Raw genomic sequence first — 20944 nt, 5'->3', positions numbered from 1 at the left:
ATGAAGAAGATAAACAATAGTCTGAAAATTATAGAATTACTGTCACCCCAGCATTTGCGAGTTTGGCCCAACTCAGGACTTTACGCTAAGGGACAGGATTGTGTTCAACATCACTGACTACAATCTTCAGGGAAAAATGTTTAGAAAAATCTGCACTCATCCTGGAACAAACTGAATGTTTGCATAACAGAAGCAGATACCCAAATAACAGCTGTCCGGGGACAGTGATAATATTAATACATGGCATAGCACAGTTTTAGTACAGTGTTTCCCCGAAAATAAGACAGTGTCTTATATTAATTTTTGCTCCCAAATATGTGCTATGTCTTATTTTCAGGGGATGTCTTATTTTTCCGCTCCAGAACTGCACGCTCTGGTGTTCTGTTCAACGGGCATTCTTCCAAACAAAAACTTTGCTACGACTTACTTTCGGGGAATGCTTTATATTTAGCAATTCAGTAAAACCTCCACTACGTCTTATTCTCAGGGGATGTCTTATTTTCGGGAAAACAGGGTAGCAGGCTTTCTAGTCTCTTTTAAACTGGAGCAGAAGAAAACACCACTGCAGTTGCAGTACTAAAACCCTGAAAGATCAAGTGTGCCATATTCTGATGCAGTTTATGCTGGTTGTTTTTGATAGTCCCTGAATCAAACAAAAAGGGTTCTTCTAGGATACTATACAGCATGCCCCAAACAAGCTGAACTGACCTTCTGGATAACTGAAAATGATGATCCTTTATTGCGCAGAAGAGATGCATGCATCACTCTGGAAGTACTTCAGTGTGAGTCCATATAGTGCGCCCCATAGAATGTGTACTGAGAAAAGTAGTTTTCAAACACTATGCAGATGTTTTTGAAGGACTAGATCAATTTCCTGTTGTGCACTATATTTATTTGAATATAGCAATACTCCCAGATATTCAGGGTTGCTGGAAGATACTTTACTCTGTACTGGAAAAAATTAAAGGCCCCAATTCAGAATTTGGAAGTTCAGGGTTTCATCACAAAGGTGACAAAGCCCATTGCTTGGGTCAGTAGCCTACTTTACACAAAAGGAAATTTGATCATTTTGAATTACCCTATACATGTACATCTTTAATACCCTATGAGGCAAATATAATTTTAACAGCCTTCCTTTTGGCATCCAATCAGTAATATTCCATCAGAAGAATCACAAATGTTTTGGCAACATCACGTGTTCATATCTTTGCAGATGACATGATTTATTCCATCAAGGAAAAGAAAGAACATGATGTCATCTTGAAATGTGTTCTTAACAGAGTACGACAAAGAACAAGATACAGTTCCTAATGGAAAGTGCCAAGTGCATGGGCCTACCCCAAAGACAACAAACGTCTGCAGAGATTTCTAGAAGGTATAGAACACAGCTCTATGATGAAGATTCAGACCAGCAAGAATATGAAGGTGGTTACAGTTCAGGTAACTTTACAAAATCTATTACACTCCAGTTGAAGTGTACTAACTGACAGTAGACAAATGGTTAATTTACTTGCTAAGTTCAAAGACATTATAAAGGTGAACTGCAGTGGTATGTAGAGTTCCCAGTTTGGGAATACCGGAAGATTTTTGGGGTGGAGTTGGGGATGGAAGGGGTTTCAATGGGGTATAATGCCATAGAGTCTACCTTCCAAAGTGACCATTTTCTCCAGGAGAACTGATTTCTGTCACCTAAAGATCAGTTGTAATCACAGGAAATCTCCAGTTACCACCCGATGATTGGCAACTCTAGTATTTAAAGTGCCAGTAACCCTTGGCTCCATATTTTTGTAATATTTGAGTTATGCTTCTTCTTTTCCTAAATAAAAAAAATGAATCTAGTATTCTATATTTTGTTTTCACTTTATTGTGTTTTGGACTTACCGTACAAATCTTTTGCACTCATTTTGGCAGCTCCATCTGCTTTGCTCATGCTGCCACTGCAGAAAGAGAGAGCAAAAAGAAACATTCAAAAACAAGCCAAGCCTTTAACATGTATTTCAGAGTTTATTTCAATAGCACTAACATACACATTTTAAGAGGCGGTGTAATCAATAAACTTTCAGAGACCTATGAGGATTCTGGGTCATAACCCTCTGTTTCTCTTCACTGTGAGATCAAGAATAGATCTTGGGCTTGTGCATTTCCTTCTACCCGTCCTATCATACATTAACAGCTGAACCAGAAGATCCTACAGTTATTTGAATGACCCTGAATCCCCTTTTTCTCATGGGTCCAGGTAAGGGAGAATGTGTTCAAATAACATTCCTAATATATTTCAAAGCCACAGTTCTAGCTAGCTCTCCCTTGTTTGCCAATCATCCTTCTGTTTAGACAAAGTGATCCAAACATATAACAAGTATTTACATCTGAGATAGAAAGCCTTTGAGTCTACAAACACCAATCTCCAAAAACTTTTCCTTCTCTTTATTCACTAAATTCACCCCTTCTTTTGTCCCTTGCACAGCAATGCTATCAACTTCTCATATGGGCATATCAGGAATGATTATCTGTACACAGCTGTGAATAAGTGGTAGTATGGACAGCACCAGCTGTACCTCCTGGCCTCTGAAAAATTGTAATTTCTAGGAAGGCATAGAACAATTCCTTCAGGGAAAAATGAGACAAAAAATAAAATGGTGGTGGGAGTAGAATTGTGGTTCTTACTTTGCAGAGCCAGGATGGCTGCTTGCAGACCCTTTCTGGCTCATTCTGCTTTCAAGACATCCACCTGTAAAAGATAGGAACAGGTTAATTGTTGAGAGGATGTACAAGGTTTAAGGTTTGTTTCATCTGATTCATTTGCTTACTTGATTCTTTGCCAGCTTCGGTATTATTTTTTACTTGACTGACCATGCCAGTAATTGAGCCAGCAGATGTAATTGGCCTTTGAGACTTTACCCTCCTGTAGCACTTTCCATTTTCTCTAGGTATCTGGGCCCAACAGTGATTCAAGATCAAACCATCGTAGAAGGGATAGAAGTAGATAGTATAATCAAACAGTTTCAAAGGCAGCAGTGGGGTGTGTGGGGGGGGAGAGATACAGGCAATCCAATCTGGGGGCAGATCCACCTCTGGAGCTGGTGCAGCCCTGCGCTGGCATGGGTGCCCACCCCACCGGCGCAAGGGGCAAATGCACTGGAGAAGGGGTGACTTACATGAGCAGCTGGTTACTGCGTGGCTCTGCAGTTCTTAACCCAGAAGCTGCCATCTTTCCCTAGGCCCACCAGCCCAAAATGCTGCACTGATATTCCAGGGACAGGCCAGGGGGTGCAGCCGAACTTAGTTGGCTTCCACTGTCCACTCAGCCCCTGTGTGCTGATAGAGGTCGTCTCGAAGATACGCGACATTTTTTGTGGTGTATCTCCATCATTGCCTATGGGGATTTTTGTTGGCTTTTCGTTGTTGTTGTTCTTTTTTGGCTTCCTGCACTGTGGGGAAACCCTTTGTAGAAGGCAGGGTGGTGCTAGAGTGGGCAGCCATCCCTGCCCGACCAATCTGTATGGGGCTGTTAGTTTGGCAAGATCCTCTCAAGTAAGTTTGACTTTGAAAGAACCTCAAGCTTACTAGATTCCAGAGCATGCCCTCAAAACACCTGCTGCATGATTATGGGGAGAAGACAGTACCTGAAAGATATTTCCCACTACATGAATTACCACTCATTTACGGCAGTGCTCAGAATAGGTTTCTGGAACAATTCTGGCACCAGTATAAGTACTGTTTCAGCAGATAAAAATGAGGGGTTTTTTTTCCTGACTAGGAGTAATATGGAGATGTTTTGTACAATGCCCTGAATATGTGAAACAATATCAGCGATATTTTGACTCATACATATATTGTTGATAATAATCATGATGACTGCTGCTGAGCATCTTGCTGCTGGGTTGTTGTCACTCTGTGGAGTTCTTTTGTACATATGCTTCTTTACCTACTCCCGGATAAGATCTATATTGTTATTCTCAATTCCTATTCTGTCATCATGCTTTGTTATGGCCCAAGACAAAACTGCTAAACTAAACTGACTGGCTCTAGAGGCCATACTTGGTTATTTTTCCAGACGTTTTGGATACAGTACTGGGCAAGGAGAAGTCTACTGCTTGCCTCAGTGCTATTTCCCAGATCAAAACATTATTCTCTGCTGCAATTAGCCTTGGCAGGGTTTTCTGTATCTTTCTCCTCTAAAGGGACTAAGTGCAGCCCAGTTCCCCTTACTTTCGATGAGAAAAATGGCAGACTGATGAACCTTCCATGTCATTCATCGTCAGAACCCTGAGCTGAATTCCTTTTCTCCCACTAAAGCTTTTCAACATTTGGATCTTCAATGTGATGCTTAGTTAAATTAAGACTTATAGTTAATAGTATTGTCAATCATGAAGCATATGTGCCTCTTGCATTCACTTTGAACATTTCTTGGCGTTGTGCCTTTGCATGGCTCATGGGTATGGTCAGATTCTCCACATTTCAATAGAAAGAGAGGCTGCTTCAAGATTAAGGGTTAGCAACATAATAGGACATGGCAAATTAATTATCTTTTACCTGATGTTTCTATCATTTTCTCCACATCATTTCACCTGGCAATTCACCTAACTTGAGAATTATGACAATAAACTGTATGGGGCATTTTTTTACAATAAAGGACTCTCAGCTGTCAAATTGTGCTAAACTTAAGACACAAATTGTTAATGATGAAAGGAACTCAATAAGGTTGCCCGTTATCCCCGTTATTGTTTATATTGGCAATGGAGATATTAGCTACAAGGAGGAGATTTGGAACTTATCCTGGATATAAACTGAATAACAAGACTAAGTTAAATGTGACAAAAGACTATTGAATATGGCAAAAGTAGAGAAAGAGGAAATAAAGAAGATACCAGATGTGCAATTACAAAAAAGCCCAATCAGATATTTGGGAATAGATATAATGGGAGCTGAGGGGTGGCTGCCCACCCATTCCTTTGTTCCCTCCACCGGTAGAGGAGCCTTTGCACCAGTGGAGGGGGCAAATGCATTGGTGCAGCCCTACTCTACTCCCTATATGCATTCCCCCACCCTTCCCCCATCTGGATTGAGCTGTAAATATGTTGCCAAGCAACATACCAAAAGGTACAATGAATTATTTAAATACATTGTGACTGCTGCTAGAGTGGTACTGCATATGCCTTGCAGTGGAAAGCTGACAAAATTCCTGATTTGAATGAATGGATAAGTAAATTAACAAATATGCAATAATGGTGAAATTAATGCCTTTAGTACATAATAGACCAATTACAGAATTTCAAAATAAATGGAATGTATTATTAACTTACATAAATTTAGGATAAAAGAAGTAAACTATAGAATTAGAAACTTGTAAATAACATGATTAGTGGGTACGAGTAAGAATATATAATAGACACATGCTTTCAGATTATCAAAATGAAGAGTAAAAAAAAGTTTCCTAAACTTGTGAATACATTGAAAGATTTAATAGGTATAAATTGTAATAGCTGGGAAATTGTAAATGGCAAGAGTCATGTAAAGCTTGCAACAGAAAAAATGTATGTGTATTGTTTGTCAAAAATTTAGAAAATTATTTTTCAAAAGACACAAACTGTGGATTTCCTATACTAAACTCTCTTCCACAGTGGAAGCAGAATAAAGTCTATTTGTAGACTGTCATGGCTGATGCTTGTATCATGCATGTTTCACTCTGCATGTATATACTGAAACTCTTGACTGGTAGCAGCTTCCAAATGCTGCATGTCTGCATGTACACCTTGTATATATTATGTATGATCAGACATACTGAGTCACGTACTGATTTTCCCACATAACTTCCATGGATAAAATTCATCTCTTGTAAATGATTTGGAAAAATTCAGAGACACTTTTTAGATTAACTGTAACTTCTATATTTAGAGAATACCTACTTTGTCAGTTGTCAGTGAGTGGCATTGTGGCCTCCCTTTACCACCCCCAAAGTCATTTCCTCATTTCCTTCCTTCTCTTATCCCTGACTCCTACTTCCAGCCCCCCTCAGCTCCAAATAAAACAAAACAAAACATAAAACTGTTGAAAGAACCAAATACCGTATATACTCGTGTATAAGTCAACCCGCATATAAGTCGAGGCACTTAATTTTACCACGAAAAGCTGGGAAAACGTATTGACTCGCGTATAAGTCGAGGGTGGGAAATGCAGCAGCTACTGGTAAATTTCCAAAATAAAAATAGATACCAATAAAATTACATTAATTGAGGCATCAGTAGGTTAAATGTTTTTGAATATTTATTTCAAAGAAAAACAGTAAATTAGCTCTGTAAGTGGAAAAGAGGGTCAACAAGAACAATATGGCATCAACAATAACTTTAAAAGTACAAAAACCTTAGCTCAATCAGCAACCAAGCTAAAACACAAGAGTTAAAATCCTTCAAAACTGGATTCCTCATCATCATCTGTATGTCCAAATGTAACCCAACTTAGATTTTAAGAGGGATATTATCAGAAATGGAAAATCTACTATTAGCTTCCATTGTAACCAATGGGGGATGGGGCACCCCTTTGGGAATCAATAACTTTGGATCCCCTGACCCAAACTTCACCAAACCTGGCTGGTATCATAAAGAGGCTCTCCTGATGAGACCAGCCAGGTTTGGTGAAGTTTGGTTCAGAGGGCCCAAAGTTATGGACCCTCAAAAGGGTAGCCCCATCTACTAATAGCTCCCATTGAAAACAATGGGGAATGGGGGCACCTCCTTTGGGGGTCCATAACTTTGGACCCCCTGAACCAAACTTTATCAAACTTGGCTGGTATCATCAGGAGTGTCTTCTGAGGGTACCCTGAAATTTTGGTGTTGCCAGCATAAAAACTGCGCCCCCTGCTGGTCAGCAAAGCAAAAACACAAAAAATTTTTAATGACCCGCATATAAGTCGAGGGGAGCTTTTTCAGCATTAAAAATGTGCTGAAAAGTTCGACTTATACATGAGTATATACGGTATTATGAGAGACTTCCTCGCAGTATCTTAGCTGATATTTTCAGTTGACTGGGCAATCTTATATGGCAGCCAAAATGGTACTTGGTATTTTTAAGTTGTCTTGTATTTTATTTAATCCCATCTGTCTCTTTAAATCTCCTCCCAGCCCATACTACCATTTCCCCCAGGTATGCAAAAATATCTACACCAGCCCTAGGTCATTCCAGGACTTTTTGATCTGCACGGTAGGATCATCTATGAGATACATATGCTATATGAAAAAGTCAAGAGTACAAAAACATTATTTTCTGCTCTTACAGTATGAGAAGAAACCAGAATACTATGCAGGCTTTTCCATGTAAGCAGCAGGAATCCCTTGCAGTGAAGTTAGCTCTCAAAACAGTGCAGGGCAACTACTATTTGAAGAAAAAGAAGAAGAAGAAGAAGAAGAAGAAGAAGAAGAAGAAGAAGAAGAAGAAGAAGAAGAAGAAGAAGAAGAAGAAGAAGAAGAGTTGGATTTATATCCCCCCTTTCTCTCCTGCAGGAGACTCAAAGGGGCTTACAAACTCCTTTCCCGCCCCCCCCCCTCACAACAAACACCCTGTGAGGTAGGTAGGGCTGAGAGAGCTCCGTAGAGCTGTGACTAGCCCAAGATCACCCAGCTGGCGTGTGTTGGAGTGCACAAGCTAATCCAAATTCCCCAGGTAAGCCTCCACAGCTCAAGCGGCAGAGCGGGGAATCAAACCCGGTTCCTCCAGATTAGAGTACACTGCTCTTAATCACTCTGCCACTGCTGCTCCTTTCCCTCTGGGTCCTTTCCCTACTGTAATGCTGCTCTATGAAGCACTAGAGAATGAAGGGGTTCCCAGGCTGCAAGGGGCCCACCATAATCACTGTTGGGTCTGCTCATAGAAGCACAATGGAGAAAATGAAGAGAAGAGGAGAGGAGGGTGATGTCACTAGTGAGCAGAGAAAGAATGGGGGCAGCAAGTGGGCACTATTTCTACTTATTCCAGTCCTGGTTCCAGCTGCTGCTGCATTGAGAAAGCATTTTCATATCCCCATGTAGACGCAACTCTTGATTGATGATTAACACCATCTACAAGATGCTGCATTGACAACACTGGTAGAATTGCATGTGTAAGCATTTCAGATGTAACAGCTGGAGGCATTACATCTTCTGACTACATTGCTGATGTGTATTAATAGCAATAATTGGCACTTTGTTGTGCTGCATAAATGTGTGCCTTTATACTAGTCCATCATGTTGTTATTTAATGCTCATCAGCAGGTATTTTAAAGTACAGGCTGTCTCTATGTTACCAAAGGTCCACCTCCCACTGCTTCACAGAGAATATTATCATTTTGCCGGAGGGGTTGCATAACATGCAACAATATCCTCTGTTGAGAGTTGTAAGTGATTACAAGAGATGACGTATTGTCCTTTTATATCTAGGGAACCATTCTCACAATCACACTATTGTAGTTTGAGTCTCAGTAACTATCTCAATGGCAATCCAAGACCCCCCTGTGAGTTAGAGAAGGAAGAAAACTGAATTTAAACAGCATATACAAAATCCTAATTTGATTAAGTTCAACATGTCCGCAAAAGCTAGTATGTTATTCAGCTGCTATATTTCTCGCTTTTAAGAAAAATTCTACATCGACTAAACAGAGAATCACTGAGTCCCACTGAGGCTTTCTGGCATGTCTGATACATCAGGTAAGAATGCCAGAACAGCAAAAATCTGACCAAGTAATACAAGGCCGTTAATATTCACTATTAATTCACTATTAATGATCACATGACATTATCTTTTAAACTTCCCATTTTAAACTCCACTACCTCCATGCCAATTCTAGCTTCAAAACTGCAGTTCTAGCCGGTATGTAGTGCAAAGGTCCTTCCACTGGGTTTATGATCCCTAACATTTCTCAGTTCATTCAGGGTTGCAGGAAAAGTTTGTGGGTTGACATTCAGTATTTACCTGAACAATTGGTACTGCAGTGGTCTAATGCCACACCAGCCTTATTGGTTATTAGAGGAGTAGCTCACTAGAGTCAGCTTTCCCATCATGGCAGGATAAAAGAACATGACATGTTTCTTTTAAGGGACATTTTATACCACTATATACAGATGCTGAAGCTGCACTATGAAATTCAAAAAGAAGAGTGCAGGGGCAGAGGGGTCTCTGAACCTTTATGTTCGCCATACAGAGGCGTATTGGGGGGGAAATGGCACCCAGGACAACACCTTCTCCTGGTACCCCCCCCCATCCCAGCGCCCCTGCGCTCAGGGGTGGGGATTGGGGGAGTGGCTCAGGGGTGCCAAGCCCCACCCCTGCCTCCCTGCAGGCCAGCTCCTGCTGTCTCCAGGCCCTGGGGATGGCAGGAGACGGTCTGCAGGGAGGCAGAGGTGGGGCTTGGCGGTGTGCGGCTGGGGAAAATGCCATTTCGTCATGTGGGGGCACCTGGCACCCCACACACATGACTGAAAGACATGTGCCCAGGGGCATGGGTGACCCCTTGTCCCTATAGGATGTACGTCTCTGTCCCCATACATATGTCTTCTGCAATAAGCATAAAACCTGATTGCGAGTTTCAAAGATCTACTAACTCCATGCCAATTCTAGCTTCAAAACTGCAGTTTTCGCAGTTATGTAGTACAAAAAAGGATCACAGAACAGAATTTAAATAACTTTTAAATGAAACATAATGCACAGTTTTGCTTTCAGATAGATCATCTGGATAATCTAGTTCCTTCCTTAGAGCTGCCAACCTCTAGATGAGGCCTGGAGATCTGTCAGAATTTCAGCTGATCTCTAGACCGTGGAGTTTAGTTTCCCTGGAGTTCAGTTCTCCAGCTCTCCTGGAGAAAATGGCTGCTTTTCAAAGTGGACCATTTGGAATTATACCCTGCTGAGGTCTCTCCACCCTCCCCAGTTGGAACCTCCAGATCTCCAGGAATTTCTCAGCAAGGGTTAGAGAACCATACCCTTTCCCTCATACTGCACTGGCTGTTCAGATGCGGGATGGGTTTTTTTTTATTGCAAAACAAACAGGCAGGCCATGAATCCATTAAAATGCTCTGCCTAATTTGTCATTCTGTAAAGCAGCATAATCCCCTCTGCAGACTTAGTACATATTTTAAGCACAAAACTGGTTAAGTAATGATATATAAACAGTAAAGGTCAATTGATACAAGCATCCATATCAAGCAGCAAAGCTTTTCCTCACCTGTGGAGAAGCACTTCCTGGTACAATGGACAGTAGTGAGCCACAGAGACTGGTAGTCTGGCTCATTATACAGGAGCTTCCTATACCTCTGTACTTCGTTATCTGGTTAAATAATATGGCCTTAAGGAGCCCCGTGACACAGAGTGGTAAGCTGCAGTATTTCAGTCAAAGCTCTGCTTATGACCTGAGTTCAGTCCCAACAGAAGTTGGAAGCTGGCACAAGGTTGACTCAGCCTTCCATCAGAGGCGTAGCTGCAATGGGGACATCCAGGGTGGCTCACCCCAGGCAACGCTATTGCAGTCACGTGTTGGGGGCAGGGCTGGAGGTGGGGCGAGGGTGGGGGTGGGAAGGAGGCAGGAGGGGACACACGGGCAGTTCATGCCCTGGGTGCAGTTCCCCCTCCCTTCGTCACTGCCTTCCATCCTTCTGGAGTTGGTAAAATGAGAACGCAGCTTGCTGGGGGTAAATTGTAGATGATTGGGGAAGGTAATGGCAAACCACCCGGTTAATTTAGTGTGCCTAGTAAACATAGTGATGGGTCAGTAATGACCTGGTGCTTGCATTACCGTTATCTAATATGACCTTAAAATGCCCCCCACACAATAAGTGTATACTCAGAGGGTCTAATTATATTTTACTTACATGTGTGTGGAATAAATGCCTAATGTGATACTTGTGTGGAAAAACAGTGTGTGCTAAAGAGAGCTATTTGGAGTTAAAAAATGTCGATGTGTTGCTTTTTCCCTTTTCTTGCCTTCAAATTCTGTTTCTGTATGAGGAAGCAGAGGGCAGAGGAAGGGTTCAGTTCACCCTTTCATGTCCTCCTTTGTAGCTGAAATCACACACAGAAACAGTTATGGCCATTTTTGCACAATTATACCGGGTTACAATAGGCATCTTACAATCTGGGTCTGTTTTATCCTGGGCTCTCCCTTCGCTTGGCTGCACATTTCTGTGAAGGAATCGAGTGAAGACCGGGAGAAAATACTCCAGTTTGTTCCGCACAAGCCTGGGTCTTTTATATTTACACTTGAAGCATATCTGTGCATGCGCAAACATCCATGGTGTTACCCATTCTGATTGGCTGTTGTTTTTGGGCAGTGTGGGGAAAAACGAAGCCCCGCTTTTCCAGTTCTGGATAGGGCCCAACACAGGCCTCAACACAGCAAGCAGCAGCAAAAACCAATGGGGCACAGCATCACATCACATTCCCACTCACATTCTCAAATTTTTGTGGAAAACGAGAGACTCCTCCCACCCCGGTGATATGCCCAGTAACATTCGGCCCAAAGTGCACATCTCCCTAGCTATGCACTCTGAGCAACCAGTACATGAACAGAAAAGAAAATGGGGAACTTTTGGGATTAACACAGGCGAAATGGCACCCAGTCAATACCATGAGCAGAAAACGTACTTGGGGGAACGTTTCGGGAAGGGCAGGCTGCAATGGTCAGCGGCTCAGCAGAGTTGAAAACTGACATGACATCAGGTGGGGAGATCAGGTGGTTGGGTGGGAAAAATAAACTGGTTCTGCTCCTGTGGTGTTTGCACAGTAGCGGGTTCAACTCAGGATTTTTGAAAACAATCGCCAAATTGGTGATTTTTGAAAATCCTGGGATGAGGGAAATATCGTGGGACAAACCAGCTTTAGGACTGGGAACCATGCAAATTTCTTGGTCAAACTGTGATATTTCCCTTGTTCAACCTGGGATTTTTGGACCAGAAACGACCTATGTGATTCTGCCCCAAGGATATGGTTCTGTTAGCATAGGTAGCTTGGCCCTTAGAGAGCATCTTTTATGTATCTGCTGAAATGATGAACTTTATTTCCATTCTAAAGCACCCAGAGATTTGGGAACACACTTTCATCAATTTGTGAACAGAGTGGTATTTATAATTTAAAGACATGCATTTCTGCCAGTTTAAGCCAATTCATGGGCACTTGGATGTCGTACAAGGAAAAAAGGGTGGATCTTGTTAGAAACCTGAAACCAGCACACCTTGTTCTTGAGCATAAATTTTTCACATTGCAGGCATTTAGCCGAAGATAAACATGGTGCTAAAAATAATGACATCTAATTTAAGAGAAATGAAATACTAGCAGCCAACGCCCTTCTGTTTAACCAAAATGAATGTATTGGTCAGACAGTGACAGGTGTTTTAGAGAAAAGCTCAGTAAAAGGTGAAGGCATCATATGGGTATGAGCATAAGAGCATAAGAGACGGTAAACAACTGTTTCATATAGAATCTGCTCTCAAGAGCTCATATTTGCAGGTTTTCGTTATAGTCCCAATGCACTTTCTAACCAGGAATAAAACAGTAAAAATTTAAGTGTTTGATCAGAAACCCGCACCACCACCACCTTTTTACCAACAATAGCTGGCCAAAATGGGTAAAGTAGAGTGATATTTCTAAAGTGAGATAAGTGGGCTCCTTCCTGTGCTGGAAAAGCAATACTGAAATAGAGCAAGATGGCTGCAAGTGTCAGAAAGAAGACACCATTTTGAACATTTTTAGGGATGTTACACAGTATTAATAAAAACCTGGAGCATTCTTTAATATAGTTATTGCTACTCATTCAAACTGGGAAATGAATGATATTTTGAAATAATTAATGATATTAATTATGGGCTGCTGAACACCATCTTGTACTTACGTAAATGCCTATAAAATAGAGTGCTGTCTGTCTCGAATTTGGCAGTTATAATTCTTTGGGAAATCATACACATTTATGGAAATTTCATTCTGGGTGGATGGGAAGCAGAAAAAAAGTTTACACCCAGACATCTGTTACTGATTCAAACAAATAGAAGAATACTAGTAAGAACCACAAGAACTTGCAGGGGGGAATCTCATTTTTCCTCCCCCACTACTTTCTCTTTCCTGAAAGTCCCTAGAGCCTCTCTCCCTTTGCTTGTTTCTTTCTCTCCTTTCCCTACATCACCAACCTACCTTTTTTCTGCTCCCATATTCAACTATATTAATTATTTAATTATACCCTGGCTTTATCCGTAATGGGGACTCAAAGCAACTTACATCATTCTCCTGTCCTCCATTTTATCCTCACAAGAACCCTATCAGGTAAGTTAGGCTGAGAATGTGTAACTCAGTGGTTCTCATCCTTCCTAATGCCGCGACCTTTTAATACAGTTCCTCATGTTGTGGTGACTCCCAACCATAAAATTATTTGTGTCTCGGTTCCTAAGACCGTCGGAAATATGTGTTTTCCGATCGTCTTAGGTAACCCCTGTGAAAGGGTCGCTCGACCCTCAAGTTGAGAACCACTGGTGTAACTGGTCCAAGGTCACACAGTGAGCTTCCATGGCAGAGTGGTGACTCAAATTTAGTTCTCCCTAATTCTAGTCTGAAACTAACCACTAGACCAGTGATGGCAAGCCTTTTGGACTTGGTGTGTCAGAAATTCAGAAAATACCTAACGACTCAGCTGGTGTGTCACATACACACACCCCTTAAACAACAGAGAAACAATTCTTTACGTATTCATTTGTTTTTCAAAAATTCAATCCAATAATGTGTGGTGTACTTAGGGGGGTGCGTTTCCAAGTGTCATGTGGGGGGTGTTTGGCCACCCTCCACCTGCTGCCTGCCCACAGCCTGCCCACCTGCTTGCAGCCCATTGCTTGCTCATCCATCCATCCATCCATCCATCCATCCATCCATCCATCCATCCATCCATCCATCCATCCATCCATCCATCCATCCATCCATCCATCCATCCATCCATCCATCCATCCATCCATCCATCCATCCATCCCCTGCCCACCTGCTGCTTGGTGCCACCTTCCTGAATGCCAGGTGCCTGTCAGAGAGGTGGGCAAGATGTTGAGGGCATCCTTTCCCTTCACCCCTCCCTGGGGGCACAGTTTTGGGGGCGGGCGTAATTGGGGGATGCAATTTCAATTCTTGCCCCGGGTGCCATTTTTTGCAGGTACGCCACTGGTACTATGTATTATATAAAGAAATGTCAAATAATTACAAAATTGACTCAAAAATGTTGGGTGTTGTTGAATACTACGGTGTCACCCAAAATGTTGTGGTGTATCACCTTTGACACATGTATCACAGGTTCTTCATCACTGCACTAGATTATACCAGAGATTGTAAAGTGGCTGCTATTGAACAGTACTAAACAGTGGGGCTGAGAGCATGATGTAAATCACTTGGTAAAAACTTACCTATTTATTGATTTTGGGTCTAGCCCCAAGGCCAAAACAGACATTAAGACCAAAACAGCCCTGGGAAGGGTCCTGTCCCTTCCACCTGCCTATTACTGGCATAAACCAACTCTGGCAATATTGTGTAGTTGCATAGCAATGGCCACTGAGTGTATTCATTTCTTAAAGCTACAGGTGCTGCTTTAAATATTTGTGGAAGTTAACTAGTGGTGGGATTAAAATAATTTAACAACCAGTTCTGAACTTCTGGTGGTGGGATTCAAATAATTTAATGACCAGTTTGCTACCCTAATAACCGTTTTAAGTATTAAAAAAATACCGAAAGGTAGTTTATTATTTCATACAGTTAATACTTAAATAAGAACAATAAAAGAGGTACACAAAACTAGATTATGGCGTTTTCCCCACTGCCAGTATATCCTGGGATAAGGAAATGAACCATCCCGGTTTGGCCATGAATTATGCATGACTTCCAGGCCTAAATCATGTCCACGCTACAAGATTTGCCTTATCCCGTGCCTTTAAAAAAACAATGAAATTGGCGGTTATATTACTTTTTCTGAGTTTCTACACTTGAAACTTCCTCAACAAGCTTCTCATTTAGCATATGACATATTGGGGGCCTGATTCCGCCAGTCCATATCCTGTACACTCAATAGGACCAAGAACATTACCCATAATGATAACTCATGGTATGCAGAAACAGAAATTATTTGTAGAATCTGCCAACAGGTATTGGCAATTACCAAGAGAAAATGTCAGTTATAAAGTTGGGATTGATCACTCCGCAAATATCAATTACAGGTATCTAGTTATATTCCGGTTTTGAGTGAAAACCTCTTCAGAATTTCTTCTGTAATTGCTGCATAAAAGTACCAATTATTTTCCAAGATAAAAATCTACCAATAATTCTTAATAAAAAATCCAGCTCACTCAGCTACAAACTAATTTTCTGGAACAAGGACATTAATATATCAATTTTCAATTACTGGTTATTGACTGATTATATGTCCACCAATGCAGCTCAAGAGATCCAGACAATTTCTCTTTATGAGACAATTTCCCTGGTTTCCTTCAAGACCTCTTGGTTGTTAATGTGGGAAGATTACAATTTAAATTCATACCAAGATGGACAGGGGAAGGGGGCAGGTTTCCTGCATGTTTTCCCTTGTTGGTTTTATAATTAAAAGACCATATCTTTAAGATGGCAAGTGTTAAAAAAAAAAAGGCAGTGCATATACAGAGATACTCACTTGCTCATCTGCTGCAGGAAAGATTAAGGAGTAATTGCTAATTGGGCAAAAATTGTTCTATGGGAGAAGAAATTGTAAATAGTTAAATCTCAGTTAGAGATTAGGCTGAAATATTCTCCCCATACTCTTTTTTTTATCAGCTGCAAAACCAGTGTGTGTGTGTGTTAAAGTAATTAAGTATGTGATTTTGGAGGTGCTAACATGACAAAAAAAAACAAGACTGATATAGGTAGATCTGGTTTGACTGGCTAGAAGTCTTACAAAAACTCCAGAGTCATCACATTAGTTGAAATTCGGACTGAGGCTTTAATTGCCTGTAGTTTGTAGCTGAACAAGTTGGGTTTCTTTGATTAAGGTTTACTGGTAGATTTGTATCTAGTTAACTAGCTGGTGTTTTTATGCAGTGATTACAGAAGAGATGTCTAAAGAAATGTCATTTAGGTCCACTCAGGGAAGAAAAGCAGAATACCTTACTAGTTCTTTTAGTCCTTTCATCAGCTTCTTATACCATTTGCTATAATATCATTCTGGACTAACTGTGTAGGGTGGCTCTGGAGACATTGGACACATTGCATTCTCTGGAGGATGGTCTTGGGATAAAGCTACTTTGCCCCACAGCAATTACACTGCTAGGTATGTAAGGTTCCATCTTGTCCCACCTGTTGGTTAATATCTACATCAGAGGTGCCCACAAAGTATTTTTAGAAAGTAGATGGAGCTAGGTACAGTTTGTGGCTAGCAAGACTTCTGATTGACTATTGGAGATTTTTTTAAATGTTGCTTTGGCAGCAGCTGCCACGACAGCACAAGGATCTACACTGTATTGCTGAAGTTAAGCTGTAGCAATCATTTTGTGGCTGGCTCTGCCTCCTGTGGCCATTTTTTGTGGCAGCTTATGTTCCTCTGTCTACCAAGCCATGTCAGAATTCCAAACATAGATTAAAAAAGGTTGGGAACTCCTGATCCAGTGGTGGGATTCAGCAGGTTCACACCACTTCGGCAAAACCAGTTGTTAAGATGGTGCTTGTAAACAACCAGTTGTTAAATTATTTGGATCCTACCACCAGAACTGGTTGTTAAATTATTTGAATCCCACCACTGCCCTGATCTACATGAAACTGCTAATGACATCCAGGGATTTGGAGTGAGGTGCCATTGGTATACTGATGACATCCAACATTTTTTTTCCTTTTGACAATTGCAGATATGTTGTGAATAGACCTAGGACCAGTGGTGGGATCCAAAAATATTAATAACAGGTTCCGATGGTGGTGGGATTCAAACAGTGGCGCCACTGCACACATGCACCTCCAGTCCCTATTGGGCAGGGTGGCTGCTTTAGTAACCCCTTCTCGGCACTCAGAAAAATTAGTAACCACTTCTAGAGAAGTGGTGAGAACTGGTTGGATCCCACCTCTGCCTAGGACCACAAAGATAGCATTTTTAGGGTAATGTAGCCAGGCATAGATTATGTGTTTCACTGTGCTGCCGGTGGGCACCATGATTCCCTTTTCTGGCAGCTGCCAAGTGTTTTTAGAAAATGTTTGGGGCCAGGTGGGGCTTTTGGCCAGAAAACCAATGACTGAGCATTTGAGATTTGACTGACTTTGCAGGTTTTTAAATATGTTGCTTTGACAGCAACTGCCACCACAGCGTAAGAATCTTCACTGTGTGACTGAAGGGAAGCTGTGACAGCCATTTTGTGGCTGGTTCTGCATCCTGCGGTATATATTTTGTGGCAGCCATTTTGTTGCTGTACCCACCACACTGTATCAGAATTCCAAAGGTGCCTGCAGGGTCAAAAAGGCTGGAGACCTCTGGACTAGAAAATGATAAAGACAGTATGTAGGAAAGTACAGCACTATGCACACCTACTATGCTTTGACATGGAAGCAAGTGACAGATGTTAATACATGATGCTTCCAAGCCCTATAAGGGGAGCTGGAATGCATCATACTAAATGAGAACATCTTTCTTTGAATGCCAATTGCTGGTGGAGGGCAGCACAGGCAGCTTTGTCCTATGTATCCCTGCTCTGGACTGTCCATGATGTGTGATTGGCCACTGAGGGAAACAGGATGCTAGATTAGATGGAGCATTGGTCTCATCCAGCACAATTTTTCTTTTGGTCTACTGAGACCTTGCTCTGGGTGACCCTATCTTCAGAAGACCTTATGACTGCTGGCAATGTCTTTTCTTTCACGCACTCAGACTTTGAAATACCTGCTCCAGATATTTTTAAGGCACCTTTCTGGTCCATCTTTAAATGCAAGTTAAAAAGATTTTTGTTCACCCATACCTCTGGCATCCAGTTCTCCAATACACATAAAAATCTTAATTGATTGTTGTTTTTAACTTTGGTCGAAAGCTTCCAAACAGGACGAGACTATAAGTAATTGGGGCCAGGGGCCATCTTATGGCTCCTGAGTCATTTTAGAAGCATTTGTAGTTCTTAAAAAATTGCTGCAAGTCCCTGATCCGCATCAGTTGTGCAGTGCAGCAGGAGCATTTATTTCTCACCACCCCTACCTTTCAAGTGCTGAAACAGCTGCTTCTGCACTTGCAAAGGCACGGAGGAATGAGAGCTGCTGGAGCTGCGGTGTGCCAGATCCAGATTAGAACCTCACAGCAATTCTTAAAGAACTATTAAAAGATTTTCAAATGACATTGGTGGCCACTGGATGAACCCAGGGCTTCTATCACTTGTAGATTGCTAAAGGTCTGGATTAGGTAAAAAGTAAGCACAGAGGCGTAGCTGGGCAGGAGTGCACCTGGGGTGAATTCCATGTTTTCCGCCCCCCACAGCCCCTCCCCCACTTATCTTTTCCAGGCAACAGAAAACAGCTTTCTGCCGGCTGAAAATGTGCCAGGCTGGTGGGGCAGGGCCAGGCTTGGCAAGGCAGAACGAGGGGAAAAGGGGGCAGGGGGCAATTTTTGCACCCCCAGGCACATGGCCAGTGCAATGCGTACGCGTGCACCGCCCTCTTGTAGCTCCGCCACTGAGTAGGCATAGGTGGTTTAACAAATAAATGAATATGGGTACTTTTAAGGAAAACCTGACCAAATTCTAAAATCTTCATAGAATCCATTTTCTCTTTTACATATGCCAGCTGTTGGTCATTTCTTTGTCTGACCAAACCTGTCTGGGTGTGCCTAAGAGATATCGAAAGAGATCTCAGGATTGCAAAACCAGATCTGATAGTGCCAAGCAATTAAACCACTTCACAGGTATTGCCCAACATTCAACAAATGAGCCTCAAATTTAGAAGAAAATGGCAATTAGTAATCTGTAGTCAGACTGGTCCAATGATCCTCAAGGCACTTCATCTTCAAATCTCAACAGAAATTAGAATATCTTATGCCAAAAGGAATAGCTCATGCAAAATAATTCTTATTAGTAATTTAGGAAAAAATGCTATCAAACATGTAACAAAACTTGTAGTACCAATCACTCAACATGCCTGAATATAAAAGAACTACAGGAAAGAACATCAATAGCCACGACTTAGATAGCTCTCGGAAAAATATTAAACAGATTATTAGCGAAACAAAAGAGTTTAAGAGAAGGATTAGTTTTTCATGCTCATGCTGAGCACATCATCTGAATTTAACTTGCATATTTCCGGCCTAACAGACCTTAGAATCGAGAATATGGGAAAACATAAAATGAGCTGAGAGGAATCATGGATCTGCTGATCCCATGTCTACTGCTTTGCCAAAGTGCAGTGCTACGGGGTACGGCTTAGAAAATAGTTCTTTCTGTATCATCTCTCAAGATTCCCTGTATCGCTAATAGGCTGTTCTGTGTAAAATCCTGCTGAGCAAAACCTTAAAAGCAGTATTGAATCCGATTTCTTTATTACCAAGTTTAGCCATAAAATATTATTTAGTATGGATTATGTTGCTTCTATTGTGGATGAATAGAGATCCAACCTAATATATATTGTGTATCACTGTGGCTTGATAATGATCTGTGCTCATATCTCCTCTGATGCAAAACATAAAAACAGAATTACAAACTGCAGGACACGGAAGGCTCAAAACCTTTTGAAGACAAAAGAATAGGATTTGGCAGCAGGTGGAATTTTGAATAAATGGAATGTCAGGGCTGAAATTTCACAAGTTGTCTGGATTCACTTTCCTAAGAACTCTGAGACAACCGCAATTAGTTGTCATGTATAATGGCAGTGTCTCAATAGGGCCACTGTTCAGGATAAAGATGACAGGAGATTTGAGAATTTATCTGCCATTTCCTGGACCGTCTTTGTTCTAGAATAATCCACTTGGGTCCTAGTGCCTACCTAGTTCTGTCCCCAAGGAACTGGGACCCAAGCAGAGCATTCTAGAACAAAGACAGGTCTGGAAATGGCAGATGAATTCACAAATCTCCTGTCATCTTTATCCTGAACAGGGTAAAAAATACCATGTCATACAATGTCAATGAGGGTCCAGTCATGGCTTTTTGTGAAAGCACTGGACATTGGCTGCTTTAGCACTACCACCCTGCAGAACCTCCTCAGTGATATAAAAACTCCACAAAAGAGGCTAGGACCTGTTCTCTGGGTCAGATGGCAGAATGCTAGCAGTTGAGCCTCAAAAACAACACCTACATGGGTTGGTCCTAAGTTTTGGTCACTGTTTTTCTAAGAATCCATTTTTACTGCACTGATAGAATTATTGTTCATTGCCAGGTGACTACACTGGCTAAATTGTAAGGACACAGCACAGACATTTTATTTTAACTTGGGGGTTTGTTTTGGTCAGCATTTTTTGTCTGTGAATGAATCAATTCAGTTGTCATTTCCATTGAATGGAAAAACAATGGAAAGCACATTTCTGCCCCTATCTTTCCCCCTTTCCCACCCATTAGGATGAAATTTCCCAGATATTTTTGGTTTCACCCAAAGAAGTCTCCCTGCCACTCTGCAAACAGTGAGGAGAAATGTTCTTGTTTTACAGAGGCACAATGATGAGCCCCTCACCCTTCTGTCTTGCTGCTGGTATCCTGATACAAGCATAGACTAGAAGTGCTTGGAGAGAATTAAGTGCTTCAAATTGCACAGCACAGCAAAATATGCCATGATGAGAGGATGCTGACTTCACTTGACATTCCTTCAACTGCATGTCCATTTTCATTAACCCCACCCCCCAAAAAATTCAACCCACCCCCTTTATAAGTTAATTGGGTGGAATTCTGCATAATTGGACCGCTGTGCACAGAACAGAAGCAGTTGGTAACTCTTCAGGTTGGATGGCACAGTGTGCCTGTCCATTATGTAGAAACCATGTTGAAACACTCTGGTA

At 41.6% G+C, this 20944-nt stretch overlaps 1 protein-coding gene across 1 annotated transcript in view; it reads right to left on the bottom strand.

The window, feature by feature from the left end:
- EPS8L2 (EPS8 like 2) overlaps positions 1–20944 on the bottom strand; it is a 125912-nt gene that overhangs the window by 72775 nt on the left and 32193 nt on the right. The window contains exons 2-3 of the mRNA XM_048486736.1: positions 2665–2728; positions 1882–1937 (exon numbers count right to left, since the gene is read on the bottom strand). Coding sequence (XP_048342693.1) covers positions 1882–1937; positions 2665–2708 — 100 coding nt within the window. The 5' untranslated portion in view covers positions 2709–2728. The remainder of the gene's footprint in view (positions 1–1881; positions 1938–2664; positions 2729–20944) is intronic.

The sequence above is a fragment of the Sphaerodactylus townsendi genome, linkage group LG02, assembly GCF_021028975.2.
Source record: "Sphaerodactylus townsendi isolate TG3544 linkage group LG02, MPM_Stown_v2.3, whole genome shotgun sequence".
Lineage (NCBI taxonomy): Eukaryota > Metazoa > Chordata > Lepidosauria > Squamata > Sphaerodactylidae > Sphaerodactylus > Sphaerodactylus townsendi.
Note: the sequence above shows the minus strand (reverse complement) of the source record. Positions and strands in the feature narration are given on the sequence as shown.